Genomic DNA, 19,254 nt, shown 5'->3' on the forward strand with positions numbered 1-19,254 from the left:
TCCTGTGAAATAATAGCGCGTGTGAGATCGCAGACGGCATATTGTGTCGGATGCTAAGTGTAGTTACATCATTCTGAGTAGAAACAAAGAACCGCAGCGACCCCGCAGCATCACCCAGTCTGTGAACGGAAATACGACTCTCCGCCTTCAAAATAAATGCCCGCATCTTTTCAACGCGGTTCTTCGGGTGCTACATTACATGTCAAAGCGATGTTGTTACTGCAAAACAACATGAAGGAAGCGATTAAATACTGTAACGATGGGTGTCTGGCAGATAAAATCTGCTATAATTAAGCAAAGTTCAACTGAAATGCAAACAAACAAATAGATGAATGCATTAAAAACACTGATGACGTTGCTGGAAAGCAATAAGATAAATCAAACTGCTGATGCAATTCTTGCTGCTGATCAGAATTGTTGCTTCTAAGTGAAAACGTGTTTTTGTGTTTGTGTTACTTCTCAAGCTTTTCCTCTGAAAGCGGAAATCAGTGCTGTTGGTGTCCAGTTAATTTGATAGTACTCAGGCTTCGCACAGCAGGCAGTTTGAATTTCCACCCAGGCCCTTCGCGACAGACCCACAGCTGTAGTCAGCAGTAAACCAGGAGGGAAAACGTAGGTCAATGGATTCACTACAGCCCGCTCTGCGTGGGCAGGAGCGTGGATCCGTGTTTAACGTTTAAACCAACCGGGACACTAAATGTCATTGTGTTCACAGTTCGCTGTGGTCATGCGTGTGGGTTTGGTTTGCTCCTCTGTAGGCTGGCGGATAATGTAACGGGCTGAAGGCGTTTTTGGATGCTGCGGGGTGCGCGCTGCGGATTCACATCCAGATGATCCTCCATTCATTTTCCCGTTTTTTGGCTCTAACGAGCGCCGTGCCGTTTCGATCCCGCACCCAGCTGATCAGATGATTCTCAGCTCTGTTCACAGTGAGTCCGTGTAAGTGATTTTTGTACAAATACAACCAGGGGCGGATCTAAAGAAATTTTCTTAGGGTGGCATAGGAATCAAATGGGGTGGCAAAATCAAAGCAATTTCTTTACATACATTCTGTAATATGCATTATATATGGTTAAAATACGTCAAACGCAGTAAATGTACACGTTTCGTAGGTTCTTATTTTCTTTAGCCCAAACAAATGGAAAATATCTGTTACATAAAACAAGTGAATGTAGATTTCATGTACTGTATAGCCTGTGTAATAAATAAACATAGTCCAATAAGTACAAAATTCAGAAATCTACACAACATGAGGTGGTTTAGTTAAATTAGAAATAACCACGTGGTTACAAGGTTACATTTACACAAAATCTGCACTGTCATGAAAAGATTTTTCACCTGAAATTTAAACCTAATTTGTCATAATTTATTGAGGGCCAGGGTATAACTGGCCATTTTTGACTGCTTTTCATTTTACCTTTGTATTTCACTTTTAAAAATTATTTACCTTGTCTTGTGTGGTATCTTTTATTTCAGCACAATCTGAATTTACAGTTATGTTTTCACTGGCATACTGTCATAGTATAATATGGGCACAATAATCTAAAATCACACAAAAAACACAAAATCTGAGTAGAAGAAAGTTGTATTTTGTTACTGTAAAAGCCACAAACATGTTTAGCGAAAACTGTGAATTTTAAAAACTTATGCACAATTTTTGCATACAATAAAATTATAAACAACTATTTTTCTAAAGATGCAGCCAAGGCCTCTGTGTTTTCTGTACAACTATTTGAGCCTACTACTAAAACTAAAATTATACAAGTCAAATCAAATCACTTTTATTGTCACATCACATGTGCAGGCACACTGGCACAGCACATGTGAGTGAAATTCTTGTGTGCGAGCTTCACAAGCAACAGAGTTGTGCAAAATACAATAATGTAAACAAGCAAATTACAAGAATGGCTACATCTGAAACTAATAAATATATGTACAATATATAATAGTGTATGCATTTCTGGATGTGTATACTAAATATTTTCCTACGTGTGTGTGTGTGTGTGTGTGTGTGTGTGTGTGTATACACATTTTTACAAATTAAATAGTAAAAAAAAAAAAATAATAATAATAATAATAATAAAATATATAAAATATACAGAGTTGAATATGTGCAAAACAGTGGCATTACTGTACAGTATGGAGTGCATAATGTTGAAGTTCCAGTAGTGAAGCTGAGGTGTCTATGACGTGTTCAGCAGTCTGATGGCCTGGTGGAAGAAGCTGTCTCTCAGTCTGCTGGTACGGGACCGGATGCTGCAGAACCTCCTTCCTGATGGAAGCAGTCTGAACAGTTTATGGCTGGGGTGACTGGAGTCCTTGATGATCCTCCCCGCTTTCCTCAGGCACCGCTTCCTGTAGATGTCTTGGAGGGAGGGAAGCTCACCTCCAATTATCCGTTCAGAGCACCGCACTACTCGCTGGAGAGCTTTGCAGTTGTAGGCGGTGCTGTTGCCATACCAGGTGGTGATGCATCCAGTGAGGATGCTCTCAATGGCACAGTGAAAGAAGGTCCTGAGGATGCGGGGGCTCATGCCGAATCTTTTCAGTCTCCTGAGAAAGAAGAGGCGCTGCTGCGCCTTCTTCACTGTTTTGTGTCACAATAAGATGCCACACAAATTATTTGTGCCACTCCAAAAAATAGTTTCTGTCCACCACAAGAGAGAGGAGCACATCACACTCCTGAAACCTGCAGGTATGACAACAGGAAGTGTATCACTCCTGTTTCCCACCTGGAGACAGCGTTTACACTGCAATCTGCCTTTGATGACTTTTTGGCAGCGACTGTGACATCCAGCAGTGCCCTCAGTGTCACACAAAACAAAACAATGACTACACTATACACTAACTGTACACTCCAAACACGCTAAATGTCACAAATCTCTCAAATCTCAAACCACACTGTTGATGTCTCCTCTTTCTCGCTCACTTGCTCTCACCATCGTCACTCCCAAAGCTCTCTCACCTTCCTAAGGTCGACATGGTACATTTTCCCACCAATAGGAAAGTAGTGACGTTTTGTTGTTGTTGTTCATGTTGTTGTTTTGTGCTGTCCTTAGAAAATGCAGTTTTTACAATTTCTTCTTGCACAAAACGTGACGATAGTATTCAGAAAAAAGCATTGTATATATATATATAACTCTGTTTTCACATGGCGTATTAACACAATTTAAAAACTACTATATAGTTTGAAGTCTGAACTGTCAAAGGAAATTGAAATTGAAATGACGACTCAGTCAGTCTGCATCTTGTTGCTATGTCATGTGATTTGGAGGCGATGACGTGTCCGTAGACCCCAGAGGGTTAATACCGCACACCTTCATTCCATTTCTACAGTGTTGAAATCTAAAATCTCACTGCAATAGACAACACTGTCATATGCAAAACTACAATGGCACAAGGATGACAAGAGATTAGTTGCCACCGCAGTAGATCCGCCCCTGAATACAACTAAAAACGTGAAATGTTGATTTGTATTTATTGATTTTGACAGACATGTCACTATTGCTGTTATTGTCAGAATGTAGGTTATCGATTGGATGGGAAGGAATTGTGTTAACTTTTTCGTCCATTATATTCGTTGTTGTGACTGTGGCCTGTCTGCATTGTGTCTGTTTGATTCTGTTATGTGTCTTATTTCACAGAAAACCAGATTAGCACAGAATGAACATTTGACTGTGTTGTTTCCAGGTGTCAAGCCTCTCCTGAGGAAGAACCGATTCTTTCTTCCTGCCATCCAGCAGCCATGGACTCCCTCCCAGAGTATTCTCTGTTCCTGGTTCGGATCCTGGAAGAGTTGGACACCAAGCACACCACCATGTCCTACCAGGACCTGTGCAAGTCTCTGTGTGCTCGCTTTGACTTGGTGCACTTGGCCAAGCTCCGCAGCCTGCTCTTCCACACAGCCTGCCTGGACCCTGCCTTCCCAGCCACCCTCTTCAAGGACAAGATGCGCTGTTCCACTGAGGACCCGCTGTCCAAAAAGCTCATGGTTGCAGCGGACATTGTCACCATGTTCAATTTGATCCACATGAATGGAGGAATAGCCAAAGATAAGCTTCCTATAGTTCAAAGAGCCACGTTTCACAAGAGTCAGTCAGTGGAGTTCTGCAGGTCTGACAGTGATCACCTTAAGTATCAGGACTGTGACAGGGGGATTGGTTATGAGCACATGGATCACCCCAGGGAAGGGCGCCATCACCACCACTCTCAGCAGCATCCTGTGGCTCAGAACGCCCCTCCCTGTGCTAATTCCTCTGATTGCAACAGCCGGCAGCGCTTTCTTGTCTCCTCAGGACCAAACTTCCTCCTGGGCATGAGGAAAGACATGAAATGTAGAGCAGGCTCTCTGGACAAGCTGCATCATCTGCCTCAGTACTCTAGCAGCAGTCCACCATCACCACCTTGTGAAATGCAGAGCACCTACTTTCCTATGGACATAGACACCGAGTCCACCACTGACCAGGAGTCCCTGCAGAACATGGGACATCCAGAGCCCTTCTCTCTTCACACTTGCATCCAGAAGAGAAACGATTTTAAGAAGGATTTTCACAATTTTGTGGCTTTTTCACCACAGGTTTGTGTTTTTAGGGTGCTGTTGAAAGGAATTACTGAGACAGATGTCTATAGGGAGACGGCCAGGTGACATATGAGATGGTACACAAGTTTAGTAAACGAAATGGAAATTTGAGTTTCATTTGAGTTGAATAGTCTATTGGAGATTCATAATTTAAATATACTAAATTATACCCTAACCCGTGATTGTAGACACACAAAAATGCACACAAACACGTAAACATATATGTAAAACATTTTTAAAAATTTGAAGGCAATGTTATGGGCATTTTATTTACGTCCTCTGAAATGCAGTGATGAAAAAAAAACAATAATACAAGGTTGTTAAAGTGTGACCCACAGGCCGGTGGCCTTGATCATATGTTTTGCTGCTCACTAGTTTGATGGCCAAACAACACAATACTATGATATGACACCACAAGTATTTCTCCTCAACTTTGACTCTTCTGCTTTAGCAAAGTAAACATTCCTCACACTGACAAATACAGCTGGTGTCAGGAAATGTAACAGCCACCCAATGAAATATTCATTGTCACAAAAACAACAAGTGCTAACCTAAGCCTCCATTTTCTGAACAGACAAATTATAAAGAATATGCAAGTACTGAGTGAGTGCATTTTCCCCTTTGCGACCCTTAATCATATGCTGGCTCCCTGAACTGACCGTGTCGAAAATGTTTTGCTTCTTTTAGAATTGTGAACCAGTAAAGACAGACAGAAAGTGGGAGAGTGGGTGGACATGCAGCACAAGGCCACAGGTCATACACCTGGGCTGCTGCCCGCCGGTCATGTGGTTTCCTGCTCACCCACTGAGCTAAAGTGGCACCTTGTGTACAACACACACGAGAGTGTTTTAATATTTACTTATTTTCTCCCACTATTATCAATACCTGCTTTGATTTAGTGAATAATAGTGTTATCTTAATAATCTCACATCCCAAATATTCTAAACGAACTAAACATGAAAGATTCGATGTCCTGTCAATAACACACACACATAGTATAATAAAAATGTTTTGTATACGGTTTTGTACAGTTTATTGATACAGATGTTCCTGACACCTCTATTGTCTTGTAATTAAAGTTGATTGATGTGCTAAAAAATAGTAACATAATGGATGATGTGACTAGATTCTCTACACCGAAGATCAAATTAGTCCATTTGTATTTTATAAATCAGTTATTGCCCAGATTTCTCTGTAGTATTGTGTTATTTCATAATTCTAAACTTTCTTAATCCCCGAGTTATGATTGATAATTGCTGCATTTTTGTGCCTTTACGCCAACTCCATCTTTGTCTTGGTTATTGTTGCAGGTCATCACCAGTGAGTGCAAACAGGGCAGTAAGGCTGCTGAAGGTTACCACAATAGGGAGTTACGTAAGCCTGCTACCTTCTTCAACCGTAGCTTCGAACTGCCCTACAGTAACCCCTACTTTGAACCGCCACTTAACTCCCCCCTACAGGACAGACGGAGGGTGAAGCACGAGAGCCTGGATGACTTACAGGTGTCAACTTATTTTGGTCCAACCACCGTCTCTGAGTGTGTTAGTAGCAAGAAGCACATTAACAAAGCAGGGAAACAGCCAGTATGGCCCATGAAGAGCCTCAGTCTCAACGCAGAAGAGGGCCCTCCTGTTTCAGAAAGGATTTTTCAAAGCAGCAGACCACTCAAAGAAAACCATCAGTGTAACATTATTACCACTGAGAGTGAGCAATATTTTCACACCCCGATGCAAAAGGTATCAGCGTCACCTGGCTTTGCAAAGAAAAGTACTGAAATAAAACCCAAGGATATATCACTGATGGGTAGGGGACCCGGAGGTCTGGACAATGGAGACGTAGCCAAAAGGTTTGGGGACAAAAATACGAAGAATGCATCCTTTCAAGAAGGGGAAAGCGCCTCTAGTGTTGGAACACAAACTGAGCGGATTGAACAGAAGAAGCTGAAAGAATACCAATCTAAGTATAACGACAGCGAAAGGCACGGTTTGAAACGCTCAGTTGAGGAGTGTGAGGTCATTAGTGATGACATAAGTGATATTTTTCGTTTTCTGGATGATATGAGTGTTTGTGACTCTCTGGGTGTTGTTCAGTCATCATGTTACAATAGTAATGGGTCTCTGTCTCAGGTAAAGTCAGAAGGTGACAGCTCCCCTGAATGCAACACAGTCAGATTAGCCAAGTCTAAGGTAGACCGCCTGTTCCATTCACTTGAAAACACTGATGATGAGCTCAAAACAAGTGTGTGTAAGCTTGTGAGGAGAATTGGTGAGATTGAGAAGAAGTTGGAGTCTTTGTCGGGGGTTCGCAGTGAAATATCCCAGGTACTTTCCAAGCTCAACAAACTGGATGAAAAGATCCAGGAGCCTGAGGCCAATGGGAGGCACGGGGAGAAAGCATCATCATCATCATCCAGGTCCAATGCCACACCGACAAAGGCTCAACCCTACCCACATCCACATTTCAACAGTACTGCTCTTTCACCCCATGTTTACCAGTGCAACACCACTGGTCACAATGTGAAAACAGACAATGGATATGTCGGAGAGTGGTGTTGCTCAGATGGGAGTAATAGCAACACTCTTGGGATTAAGGCTGTGAAGAAAGGCATGCTATTCAGAAGGTCTTCCTGTTCACTCAACGAGGAGCCCATGGCTACCGAGTCGAAGGTTGCTAGCATAACCAACTCTCTACAGGACCGGGGGACTGTGTCCTACTCCTGTCACCCTGAGGACAGAGACAAGGATAGGCATCGGAAGGTTAAAGAGGTATGTGTGTGTGTGTGTGTTTGTATAAAGAAACACAAATTCAGTAACAAGAATTTTGCATGGCACTTGTAGATTTTATGGAATCATTTTACATTGTATTCACAAAGCATGAGAGAGTTTTTAAAGGGAAACAATCTGGAATGTATATTGTGTCCTGGAGTTATCACTTGTATGATCAGACGAGATATCGGGGCAGTAGGTTTATAAGTATAACTGCTGATATTCGTCTACTTAACTAAATGCACATTCTTATTTGTATCTGTCATTCTTCTTGTGAAGGTGATGTTAGATCATGCATTATGCTGAACTGGAGTTAGTATAAGAAACCAGTCATTGTTTTAGTCTTGGCTGCATTTTGGTCACCTTAACAAGCTTGTGTGTTGTGTCTTACTGGTGACCCTGGTGTAGAAACATCTGATTGGCCTGGACAGACCTCTAACTGATGGAACACCTTTGGCATGAGTCAGAGCAGAGACCGTGAGTCAGGCCTTCTTATCCAACATCAGGCCCAGGATCCTCCAGCAGTCACCAAGCTCAGCCACCAGGCCACAACCAGGCTTCAATAGCCCAGGACCAGGCTTCCTTATTAGCCTCCAGCCATTTTTGCAGAAGACAGACTGACTAGGGTTGTGGACAGTGAATGCTCCTACTTTTCCCTTCACAAAGCACCTTATGTTTTGCTCCTGTGCCTTGTCATTTGCACATTATCAACTGATTGGCGTCACAAACCAACAAGGTCGGCTAATATCAACAATCTGCTTGACATTCTCAAGTAACACACTTTTGTGGTGTCCGACTAGCGTAACAATCAAAAGGGGAAAGGTTTCTATTGCTTCCCTCTAGTGCTGACACATCTAGCATTCCTTAACAACTGTGAATTGTGGAAGCCAACTGTCAACTTCCTGCTAAGCAACAACTAAACAGGTTAACTGTGTTTGTTTATATCTTAATTGAGCAAAGATGGGTACAGTCTCTGAGGATGAGATTGAGGGGATTAAGAAATCTCTATGTTGTATGTCAGGAGAGTTTTCTAATATCTCCAAACAACAGAAGTTGCTATTGCAGTATGAATGACTTAATAGTAAGTGGAATACAGAACGTATGGCAGAGCTGCAGAGGAAGAAGCTGGCATCTCTCAGCTCTGGGTACTTCTTGAGCTTCTCATGTTCCTTTTTCCTGATGTTGCTATCACTCAGGATAGCTACATCGATCACTGTCTTCCTCAGCTTGTTCACCATTACAATGTCCAGTTGGTTAGCCATCACCAGTTTGTGTCTGTATCTGTAGTCTCACCTGATCTTAGCTCTGTCATTCTCAACCACACTAGAGGACGTGTCCCATTTTGACCTTGACTTCCAGGAAACACCACAGATGTTCCTGTATATTATTTTGGCCACCCAGTTATGTTGCACATCTTTGGGGTCTTGCCTGGTGTGGTAGACCCCAGCCTCTGTGGATCTTGTGTTTAGAGCCTGTTCCTGTGCTGCCATGATCAGTGTCTCTTAGCTGTCTTTCAGTCCATCCTCGTCCAGCCACTTGATGTCAGTGTCTTCTGTCTCCACCTTTGGCCAGCTGATTATCTGATCACTGGCAGGGTGTAGGTACTATGATATGGTGATGTGATATGTTACTATGAAGTCTTTAACATTAGATATGGCCTCATTATTCAAGAATTTGTATGAGGAGAAACATTTTAAATTCGATTTTGGATTTAACAGGTAGCCAATAAAGAGAAGCCAGCATTAGAGACATTTGCTCTCTTTCCTGTCACTGTCAGTACTTTGCCTGCAGCATTTCAAATCACCTGAAAGGTTTTCATATAGCCTCGAATTCTCCCATGAAGGTTTTTCAGCTTCACTCTGAGTTAGGATGTTTTTTTAATTTTAGAGATATTGCACAAATACAAGAAAGCAACCCCACATATTCGTTTAATGTGCACATTGAAGGACATATCCTGGTTAAAAAATGACTCCAAGATTCCTCACAGTGCTGCTGCAGAGTAAGGTAATGCCACCGTAGCTCGTTAGAACGTGTATGCTTTACTGTTTCTGTTCTATAATTTGGAAACTAAGAATTGGGAAACTTTTCTGATATACTATTTCTTCTGATTATCAGTTTGGCTGATTTACAAGTACTCTTTCAAGAATCTTTGAGATTTTTTGAGAAAGGAAGGTTAGAGATTGGTCTATAATCAGCTAAGACACTGGGTCAAGTGATGGCTTTTTATGCAAGGATGAGAGGTGAAACGTCTTCAAGCAACTTAAAGAAGTCCAGACGCTTTTCTTTGCAAGCTCCTTTGACTACGATGACCTGGATGACTGAGAACCTTCACAGACACTTTTTATGCAATGGTTTACTGCCAGCTTAAAAGCATGTAGTATGCAGCCTGTTAATCAGAATCAGAATACTTTATTGATCCCTGGGGGAAATTATTTTTTGTTACAGTGCTCCATTTTAAACCAACATTAAGACAAGACAGACAATACGCTAACTAAGAATAGTACAATATATACATATATATACATACATACATACATAAGTCACTCATAAATAAATATTTGGAAAAGAAACATGTGTAGTTGTAGCAGCAAACAGTGTGTTAAGTGGATGCGTTGTACAGGGAGCCACAGGCAGGAATGATTTCCTGTGTCGTTCAGTGGTGCTTTTCGGTAATCTCAGTCTCTCACTGAACGAGCTCCTGTGACTGACCAACATGTCATGGAGTGGGTGGGAGGTGTTATCCAACATTGTCTTTATCTTGGACAGCATCCGCCTCTCCGACACCACCTTGAGGGAGTCCAGCTCCATCCCCACAACATTGCTGGCCTTACGAATCAGTTTATTAAGTCTGTTGGCATCTGCGACCCTCAGCCTGCTCCCCCAGCATGCAACAGCATAGAGGATCGCACTGGCCACCACAGACTCATAGAAAATCCTCAGCATTTTCTGGCAGATGTTGAAGGACCTCAGTCGCCTCAAAAAATAGAGACGACTCTGGCCCTTCCTGTAAAGTGCTGTGGTGTTTTTAGCCCAGTCCAGTTTATTGTCAATGTGTACTCCAAGGTATTTATAGTCCTCCACAATGTCAACACTGACCCCCTGGATTGAAACAGGGGTCAAGTGTTTCCTGGTCTTCCTGAAGTCCACGATCAGTTCCTTGGTCTTTGCCACGTTGAGCTGCAGATGATTCTGCTCACACCACGTGACAAAGGAGTCGACCACAGCCCGGTACTCTGTCTCATCATCCCTGCTGATGCATCCAACCACCGCAGAGTCATCAGAAAACTTCTGAAGATGGCAGGTCTCTGTGCAGTGGCTGAAGTCTGTGGTGTAGAGGGTGAAGAGGAAGGGGGAGAGGACAGTCCCCTGTGGTGCCCCTGTGTTGCTAATCACCTTGTCAGACACACACTGTGGGAGACGTACATATTGTGGTCTTCCTGTCAGGTAATCAACAATCCAGGACACCAGAGAAGCATCCACCTGCATCGCTGCTAACTTATCACCCAGGAGGGTCGGCCTGATGGTGTTGAAAGCACTGGAAAAGTCAAAAAACATGACCCTCACAGTGCTCGCCGGCTGGTCCAGATGGGTGTAGACACGATTGAGCAGGTAGATGATGGCGTCCTCAGTTCCGAGACGAGGCTGATAAGCGAACTGAAGGGGATCCAGGTGTGGTCTTACTATGGGTCGCAGCTGGTCCAGGATGAGCCTTTCCAGGGTCTTCATGATGTGGGAGGTCAATGCCACGGGCCTGTAATCCTGGGGGCCACTGGGACGAGGCGTCTTTGGTACAGGGACGAGGCATGATGTCTTCCACATCACCGGGACCCTCTGCAGACTCAGACTCAGCATAAACAGTTTATGAAAGACTCCACACAGCTGGGGGGCACAGGCCTTGAGGACAAGGGGACTCACTCCGTCTGGTCCAGCAGACTTGCCTGAGTGAAGTCTCCTCATTTGCATCTCAACCTGGTATTGAGTGAAGGTGATGGGTGGGGGAGGGGTGTCAGGACTCTCACAGGAGGCAACATGTGAAGAGAGAGGCTGGCACAGTGGTGTGGCTCTGGATTCCAGGCTGACTGCAGGTGAGGTTGTGGGGGTAATAGAGATAGACTAATCATATTCAAAACTGAATTATTCATTTTTGTAGGATTCATATTATTGCATTACTTCTAGGCTAGACTACTGTAATTTGTTATTATGAGGACGTCCAAAAAACTCCCTGAAAAGCCTTCAGCTAATCCAAAATGCTGCAGCAAGAGTCCTGACAGGGACTAGAAAGAGAGAGCAGATTCCTCCTGTGTTGGCTTCCCTTCATTGGCTTCCTGTTAAATCCAGAATACAATTTAAAGTTCTTCTCATCGGCTGGGGGATGTGTGTAAGTACTGCTGTTCAGCAGTGGGGTGTTTGTGTCACGTCCCCCACCCAACAGCACTCTAGTTTTCATACAGTAATAGTCATCCCGTATATACACTCACACTCCACAGCACACTGTGTCACACTCTGCCAGGTGCGGGGGTCTACAGGTCGTTTGTGGGGTGCTGTGGCTTGCTGTTTCAGAGGGACGTCTCCTTACCGCACCGCCGGGGGGATTGTCAGTGTGTGCGTGTGTGTCTTTGTGTGTCATTAGTGGGTTCGTTGGTATTATTAGTCCTTTATTCAGCCAGGTAAAAATCTCATTGAGATCTAATTTCCAAGAGAGACCTGGAATCAGGTGTTTCTTGGGTGTGTGTGTGTGTGTGTGTGTGTGTGTGTGTGTGTGTGTGTGTGTGTGTGTGTGTGTGTGTAGCTGGGTTTTTCCTTTCCACTGTTACTAAGTACTTGCTCAAAGAGGGATCAAGTGATTGTTGGGGTTTTCTGTTGTCTTTGTATTATCGTGGGGTCATGACCGTGCAGTATAAAGCACCATGAGGTGATTTGGTGCTTTATAAATAAAATTGAATTTAATTGAAAAGTGAATAGGACTTTTCTGAGCATTCTTGTAGCAATGGTGTCTAAAAATCGATCATTTGGAGGGAGTGAATATTGAAGTTAACTCAGGAACAAGTTTAAAAGAACATAAGTAGTGCTGAAAGTATCTGGACGTAATGATATATCTGTGAGATGGTTGTAAATATTTCTCTGCGGTGATTAAAATCTGCTGTGTTTATCCTTCGCTGTTTTCTTAGACAGATCGAAAGCGTCAATATGAGCTCCCCCAAGTGCAACGACTCCAAAAACAATCAAAGGATTCCTACCTGACTGAGCAGGTTTTTTCACCGCATCACTTCAACCCTTCTGTCAAGGCCCATATGAAAGACAGCTCTCTGTACGCTGATGTAAGGCTCACCAGTCCATCAGCTGGGATACGTGGCCAGCCATCCTGGACCATTGAGGAATACAAACGCAATTCAGGAAAGAAGGAAAAGCAGCTCACTGCTCTTGACCTGCAGGTACAGTTCTGGGCTCTGCATACATATTGCATATTATGAAATGTCGAGCAACTTAATTTCTGAACCATACCCTAGTCATGCTGCTGTAGATTCAGGCTTCTGGGGGTCCTTCTATGATCCACTGAGCATTTTTTTCTCCACTCACCTCTTGTCACTCATTAAATTCTGTCTTCTATCTCATATAGTTTGTGTTTTACATACTTATCACTTAAAATCTTCACAAAAATATGCATGTATTATTGAAACCATTTCACTTCAATCCCACCAAAAGCAACAAGAAGTAGTGGGTAATGAAATCTGTTGGAGTATCTAATTGTTGTTTTGTTTCGTAATACAATCACACAATGATATTGTCCAAAAGGAGCCAAGAATCCATCCTGGCCATTTATATTCAGCACCAAGTCCCAAAAAGTTGATTGTGTTCATCTGGTTGTAGCGTTTCCAGAAACATTTGGTCACTCATCAACTGACTTCTTCAGTCTTCAGCACCAAGGACAGTACTTTGACAAATAAATAAATTAAGACCATACACGAGGAGGTCTTGCAACTTTGGACGTATAGAGGGGCACACTTAAGGCAGCTATTACTCCAACCCGAGATACAATCCTTGTCATAGTTAATACAGTGTTTTTTTATCGTACCCAGGGGTGACCCAGAAAAAGAGGTGTGTGCTGTGCTTTGAACAGGCAAAAATTGATTTGTTCCGTGCGATTACCAGAAAGGGGGAGAGTGACTGTCATTTTTAGCATCTACGTGGATGTTAAAATCACCCACAATAATTGTTTTAACTGAGCTGAGCACTAAATCAGATAAAAAGTCTGAGAAATCAGACAAACTCTGTGTAAGGCCGAGGTGGACGAGTACAGGGAAGTGCAGTAGTCCTGTTCCAGTCAGGCAGCCATTTATTTTGCTCCTTCGTCCAAAGGAAGGCTGCTTGGGTGGTCTTCCAGAGTGGATGTTGGTAACATATGGAGGCCTCAAAAGGTAGCAGACCAGTTGACCAGCAGGTCATGCAGTTTTGGGTGTATTCCAACCAGGCAAGCTGCATGGTCCGGTTGGAATTCCAGCTCCTGATTGACCTATTTAATTAGCAATGGGTGGTGAATTTAAATGTATGGTAATGACAGATAATTTTGATATCAGACATAGTTTATCTCCCCACAAACACACAGTTTTAAAATAAAACTTTTTTTCCTGCTCATTTGATAACAATTCCCCACTTTCACTCACTTACACTAACAGACACACATGCATGCACAGACACACACAAACACACGCATACACACACAACAGATATTCTGGTTATTCATTTGAAATTCTTGAGTTTAGACATTTAAAATACATAATTTCACTCTGTAAGTAATTTAAAGAATATGAGCTTTTCACTATTCATTCAGACGTTTATAGTAATAAGCCTATTGGAAGCTCTGGATACCAGGATCATTGAATTAGAGACTCATCTGAAAGCCTGATGCTCAGCCTCCTCCGCCCCAGCTTTGCTACCACCGATGGTACACCTGGACCTCACACAGAGTTTCTGTCTGACTTCTCACTCACAATAAAACAATTATTGTGGGTGATTTTAACATCCATGCAGATGCTAAAAATAACAGCCTCAACACAGCATTTAATTAAAAAATGTTTTTTTTTTAAAGCCAAATGGAAAACATCCCTAATTGTTATTTATAGTCTTTGTGTCTTTCATCAGACTCAGGAGTCGTTAAACCCCAATAATCTGGAGTACTGGATGGAGGACATCTACACCCCAGGCTATGACTCGTTGCTCAAGAGGAAAGAGGCAGAATTTAGGAGGGCCAAGGCGTGTAAGATTGGAGCACTGATTGCAGCTGCTACTTGCACTGTGATCCTGGTTATTGTTGTTCCAATTTGCACCATGAAATCATGAATAAATGAGAAAGGTGGTAGCCATGCACAATGGATGTTATACTTCTACCTGTAGGTGTTTTCTTTTTGTGGACCAGTAAGTGCAAAGCAAACTGAGTGACAGCATGAGAATGTACGACTTTACATTGTTTTTTTTGTTTTTATGGTGTTTACATCTGGGAATATTGCCAATGTAGAAATATTAAGGTTATAAAATCAGCAAGTGCATAATATCTATCTGTCTATCTGTCTATCTATTAGGGGTGCAACGATACTCGTATTGATATTGAACCGTTCGATACAGTGCTTTCGGTTCAGTACGCATATGTATCGAACAATACAACATTTTTAATTTATTTTATCAACTTTTCTTCGGACGATGCTGTCTGTGTTCAGCGCTCAGTGGATCTGCGTTCGACTACTCTGCCTAGACTGTCGAGCGCAGATTCACTGAGCGCAGCGCAAGCTAGCAAGACAGAAGCTAAGCTCGTTGCAACATGGCAAATTGAACCTCCCCCACCCTCATTCAGATCTGGCGTTTGGAACTATTTTGGTTTTCATGTGACGTATGACCCTGAAGGTAAGCGAGTCATGGACTAAAGTAAAACAGTATGTTGGATGTGCCACGCAATGCTCAATTACATGGGTGGGAGCTAGTGCGTTAGCGCAGTTAGCTCGTTCACGTGTTGACACCATCCAGCCCCACGCATGGGGCGATCCGCGGTAGCTCGTTAACAGAGATTTGCCGTGTTGTGGCGTTAACGTCATTTCAGATTAACACTGACAGCACTAGTGGGAACACAACGAATATGACTGCACATTTACTCCGACATCATCCTAGTGCAAAGACAAGTGGAAGCAGACAAAAACAACAAGCAGCATGCTACAAACTTTACCCGAGTCGTTTAGACAGCCGTTAGCACAGGATTCTCCTTATGGGGACCTGATATGTTTAATATGCTGCTGAGAATATAGCCCAGAAGAAGCGTATAGTATAGCTTTTATTTTGAAAGAGCCATTTCTCTGTAATAAACTCTCTTTTCCAAAGATGACTGATTCCTCAATCAGATAGATTTTTTTTTTGTTGTTGTTGTTTCAGCAACATTAAATTTAAAAACTGTACATTTGAGTTAAAATATATATTTATAATTTTAATAAATGACAAATTAAAAAAGCATGAACATTTTCTTGTATCGAAAAAATTTCGAACCGTGACACCAAAGTATCGAACCGAACCCTGAATTTTGTGTATCGTTGCACCCCTACTATCTATCTATCTATTTTAACAATTCTAGTTCATTGTAATGCTAGATGGAAGGTAGTTGATGTAATTGTCCATCTTAAACAACTACAGCACATGATAACAAAACTGTTGTAATTTTAGCCAACATATAGCAACTTATGATAGGGTATATATTTTTTATTTTTCATATGATTACTGTACTTTATTTTGTTCAAAGTTATTTTTTGATTAATTATCTAGTTGTGAGAATTTATCTTTATCAATAAAAACAAGCATTTTGAGTAATGACATTTATGCTACACATTTTTCTAAATAGAAATATGTATGTCCTTTAGCCTAAGTACAGTTATACTCCAAAGTAGATGTATGACTATGTACAGTATGACTGTACAGCCAATGTGAATGTATTGATAACTTTTAGCCTACTTGTGAAGAATGAGAATTACATTTGAATGTTGCTGCAGTCTCCTCCTCTTTTTCTGAATTGTAACCAGCCAAAAGCACATGTCCTTTAAATAAAAAAGAAACTGTGGCTTTGTTCATTTCTTTGCAGGCATTTGTTCAGTGAATATTTCTACATCAGTGTCCTAGCTAGCGAACTCACCTAAGAGGATTAAATGGGCTGGACAATTAACTGGACCAGCTTCTTTAGTGAAGCCAAATGTGTAAACAGAACAGAACAGCTGTAATGTTGTAGTCCAATGAGCACCTACACATTTTATGTGTAGGTGCTCATTGGACTACAACATTGCATTACAGATTTTCAACTGTTCAACTTATTGAACAGTTGAAAATCTAGCAGAACATTAGTTCTGCTAGATTTTCAACTGAAACAATTCACATACATTCGCTAATCTGTTCCAACTTCCTATCCAACTGATCTCCACTCAGTGTCTTAGACCCAAGCTATTCTGCCAGATACATGTTACTACAGATGAAATTATCAGTCTACTTTTGACTTTACACTTTTTTTAATTCTGTACATTCTGTTCATTTAATTTATTGTAAATATGTAAAATATTAGTCATTTATTACACAAATGGATTAATAATGAATGCATTCCAATGCAATACCCTCACATTTGTTTGAAACTATAAACTTAATTTGAATGTTATCCACCCGTTGAATGGCTTTTTCCACGGCCTCTAAAAGTAGCCATACGGGCAGACAGATAATATATTACTGCACAATATGTGCTGAAATGTCCATACTGCGCGCCATGATAGCAACTTTTACAGTTTCATTGACACTTTCAGTAAAATATGAAAAGAAAAAACTATTTATTTTTACTTAGAGACACAAAATGAACATATCCAGTATTCATGTTCTGTATAGGTGTTTACTCAACAGACCCCTCTGGCTAACTGGCTTTACTTTTGTCAGTGATCAGGACATCAGTTTCCCCATTCTTAAATACTTCTAAATAAATGGTTGTGTTTTAGATCCTCAATGCAAACCATATCAATCTGCTGGAAACCCAGCTCTAAGCAGGCACCCACTGTGTCGTGTTTCTCTCTCCTTTTACTATCTATTGCTTTGAACTCGGAGCTGCAGTAAACTGTGAAAGTCTGTAAATATTGTTGAGATTTGAACCAGCTTGAAGTGTTAATTGAAAAATTATTGTAATAAAAACAAATTCTTCTGACTGTTAATGGATCTGTGTTTTTCTTATTCCTACACTGCATTCATACCCGAGAACACTTCGCCACTAAAGAGGAAATTCTTCTCAAAAGCAAATTATCCCTCCTGTCAAAATGGCGTGCTTCCACCAACACAATTACACAGCCTTTACTCGTCTTTTAAATTGTGCTGAGGCAGAACTGTCAAAGTTGAATTGCACAGGATGCTGTACTGTAGTAATGTGAGACCCACTGGGAATCTTGGCCATACTGAACATACTCACCAAAAAACATTTCTGTCACTAATTTTCACCAACAGTCTTCTGCCAGGCAGCTTTAAACATAACAACATATGATCTGGACAGTCTACAGCTTTATACTGATGAGTGTTTTGAGTGCGTCATCATGGGGAAACCAAACAAGACAGAGACTCCCTCCAAAAGAACAGGTACTCCATCCACAAAGAAAAGCCGCCAGGAAGACTCCCTGGAACTGGTCTCTCTCCACAGACAGTGACATGGTCGATATTTTGGAATCTATAGATAAAAACCTGTTCAGCTTTGACACAAACCCAGACCACAGCCAGGAACTGAGAGGAAGGGACTTCAACGACCAGTTTCCTAAGGGGATCCTGGAGCAACGCACGGTCCTGATTTGAAATAAGTTGTCCAAGGAGGCTCTCATGATGTCATTGCAGTTGATACGCTATATGTTAAAGTCAACTTTATCGTGACCAGAACACCGCTCCATGGCTGTGCTGATCCTGTGTCGAACGCCTTTTTCTAATTCTCTCTTCGTGTCTATTATAGACATATCTGCCTTTTCCTGTTGTTATTGCTGTTGATTTGAGATCATTTCAGACGTATTCTTGGGTGGCTGGACTGTGTGAGTTATTGCACAATTAAAGCACAGGCACACACACACATTTTGGTGATCCCTCCTTTTGTTAATGCCCTTTTCACTTTATTTTTGGATCAGTCTGACACCACACTTATTTGAACTGGAAGAGATTTCAACCTGTTACTTAATCCAGAAATTGACAGGCACAGTAGAGCAATGAGTCAAAGGACCTGGCAGACACTACGACATTCTTAAATAATACATACATGATTTTGGTGTTAGCAATGCTTGGTGTCATACGACTGTAAGGTTTTCTCTGTATGTATTACCGTAGGGTCTGCCTTACAATAAAAAGCTCCTTGAGGCGACTGTTGTTGTGATTTGGCGCTGTGTAAATAAAACTGAACTGAACTGAATTGAGACTTTCAGAACACCTCCACAACTTCACTACTGCTACCGACAATTAGGTACAAACTTTTCCTTTTGGCTTTCAGACTTGGTAAAGCTGAATCACATTCCTCACATATAACAGTCCATACAGAATCACATACAGCAGAGCAGAGATACTCGACTTCATTTGGCTGAGGCTCACATTTGGAAAACGAAGAGGCTGGGGACCAGTTAAACTACATTCTTCATAAAATGAGGAAACTTTGAAAAAGGCTGATATAGCTCATTCTCAGATTTTTGTCTATTTTATTAGCACCATTGCAATTCACCAGGATATATTTTTAACCATCTTTAACAGCATAGCTGGAATTTTTCCTATCGTGCAGACAGATATTGCACAAATTCATAAACACGTACAACTATTAACAATTCTTATAGAATGGACATAGTGCAGCTCTTTTAGTGTAAGAGATATATTAAATGTGTTGATTTTATTGCCTGG

The 19,254-nt window shown here is 41.6% G+C and overlaps 1 protein-coding gene across 3 annotated transcripts; it reads left to right on the plus strand.

The window, feature by feature from the left end:
• The first annotated feature begins 576 nt into the window (after window positions 1-576).
• minar1 (membrane integral NOTCH2 associated receptor 1) lies at window positions 577-16,597 on the plus strand. Of its 3 annotated transcripts, none has more exons than XM_085278719.1 (5): window positions 577-939; window positions 3,691-4,576; window positions 5,890-7,344; window positions 12,513-12,776; window positions 14,485-16,597. In XM_085278719.1, exons 1-5 carry the CDS (start codon window positions 908-910, stop codon window positions 14,680-14,682), a joined length of 2,835 nt encoding a protein of 944 aa, XP_085134845.1. In that variant the 5' UTR covers window positions 577-907; the 3' UTR covers window positions 14,683-16,597. The 3 variants fall into 3 exon arrangements, with proteins under 3 accessions (XP_085134845.1, XP_085134853.1, XP_085134861.1); XM_085278727.1 differs by having other exon boundaries at window positions 577-929; XM_085278735.1 differs by lacking the exons at window positions 12,513-12,776; window positions 14,485-16,597 and adding an exon at window positions 7,753-10,437.
• The last annotated feature ends 2,657 nt before the right edge of the window (window positions 16,598-19,254 follow it).

The sequence above is a fragment of the Mchenga conophoros genome, linkage group LG1 (genome assembly GCF_057382185.1).
Source record: "Mchenga conophoros isolate Kocher_MC1m ecotype Shallow Benthic linkage group LG1, M_conophoros_male_GT1.1, whole genome shotgun sequence".
Classification (NCBI taxonomy): domain Eukaryota; kingdom Metazoa; phylum Chordata; class Actinopteri; order Cichliformes; family Cichlidae; genus Mchenga; species Mchenga conophoros.

Bases quoted from the DNA above. Each gene is read 5' to 3' on its own strand.
- minar1 (XM_085278719.1), top strand. From the start codon at position 908: ATGATTCTCAGCTCTGTTCACAGTGAGTCCGT. The intron at 940-3,690 runs GTAAGTGATTTT...TGTTGTTTCCAG, and splicing joins TCTGTTCACAGTGAGTCCGT to GTGTCAAGCCTCTCCTGAGG. The intron at 7,345-12,512 runs GTATGTGTGTGT...CTGTTTTCTTAG, and splicing joins GGCATCGGAAGGTTAAAGAG to ACAGATCGAAAGCGTCAATA.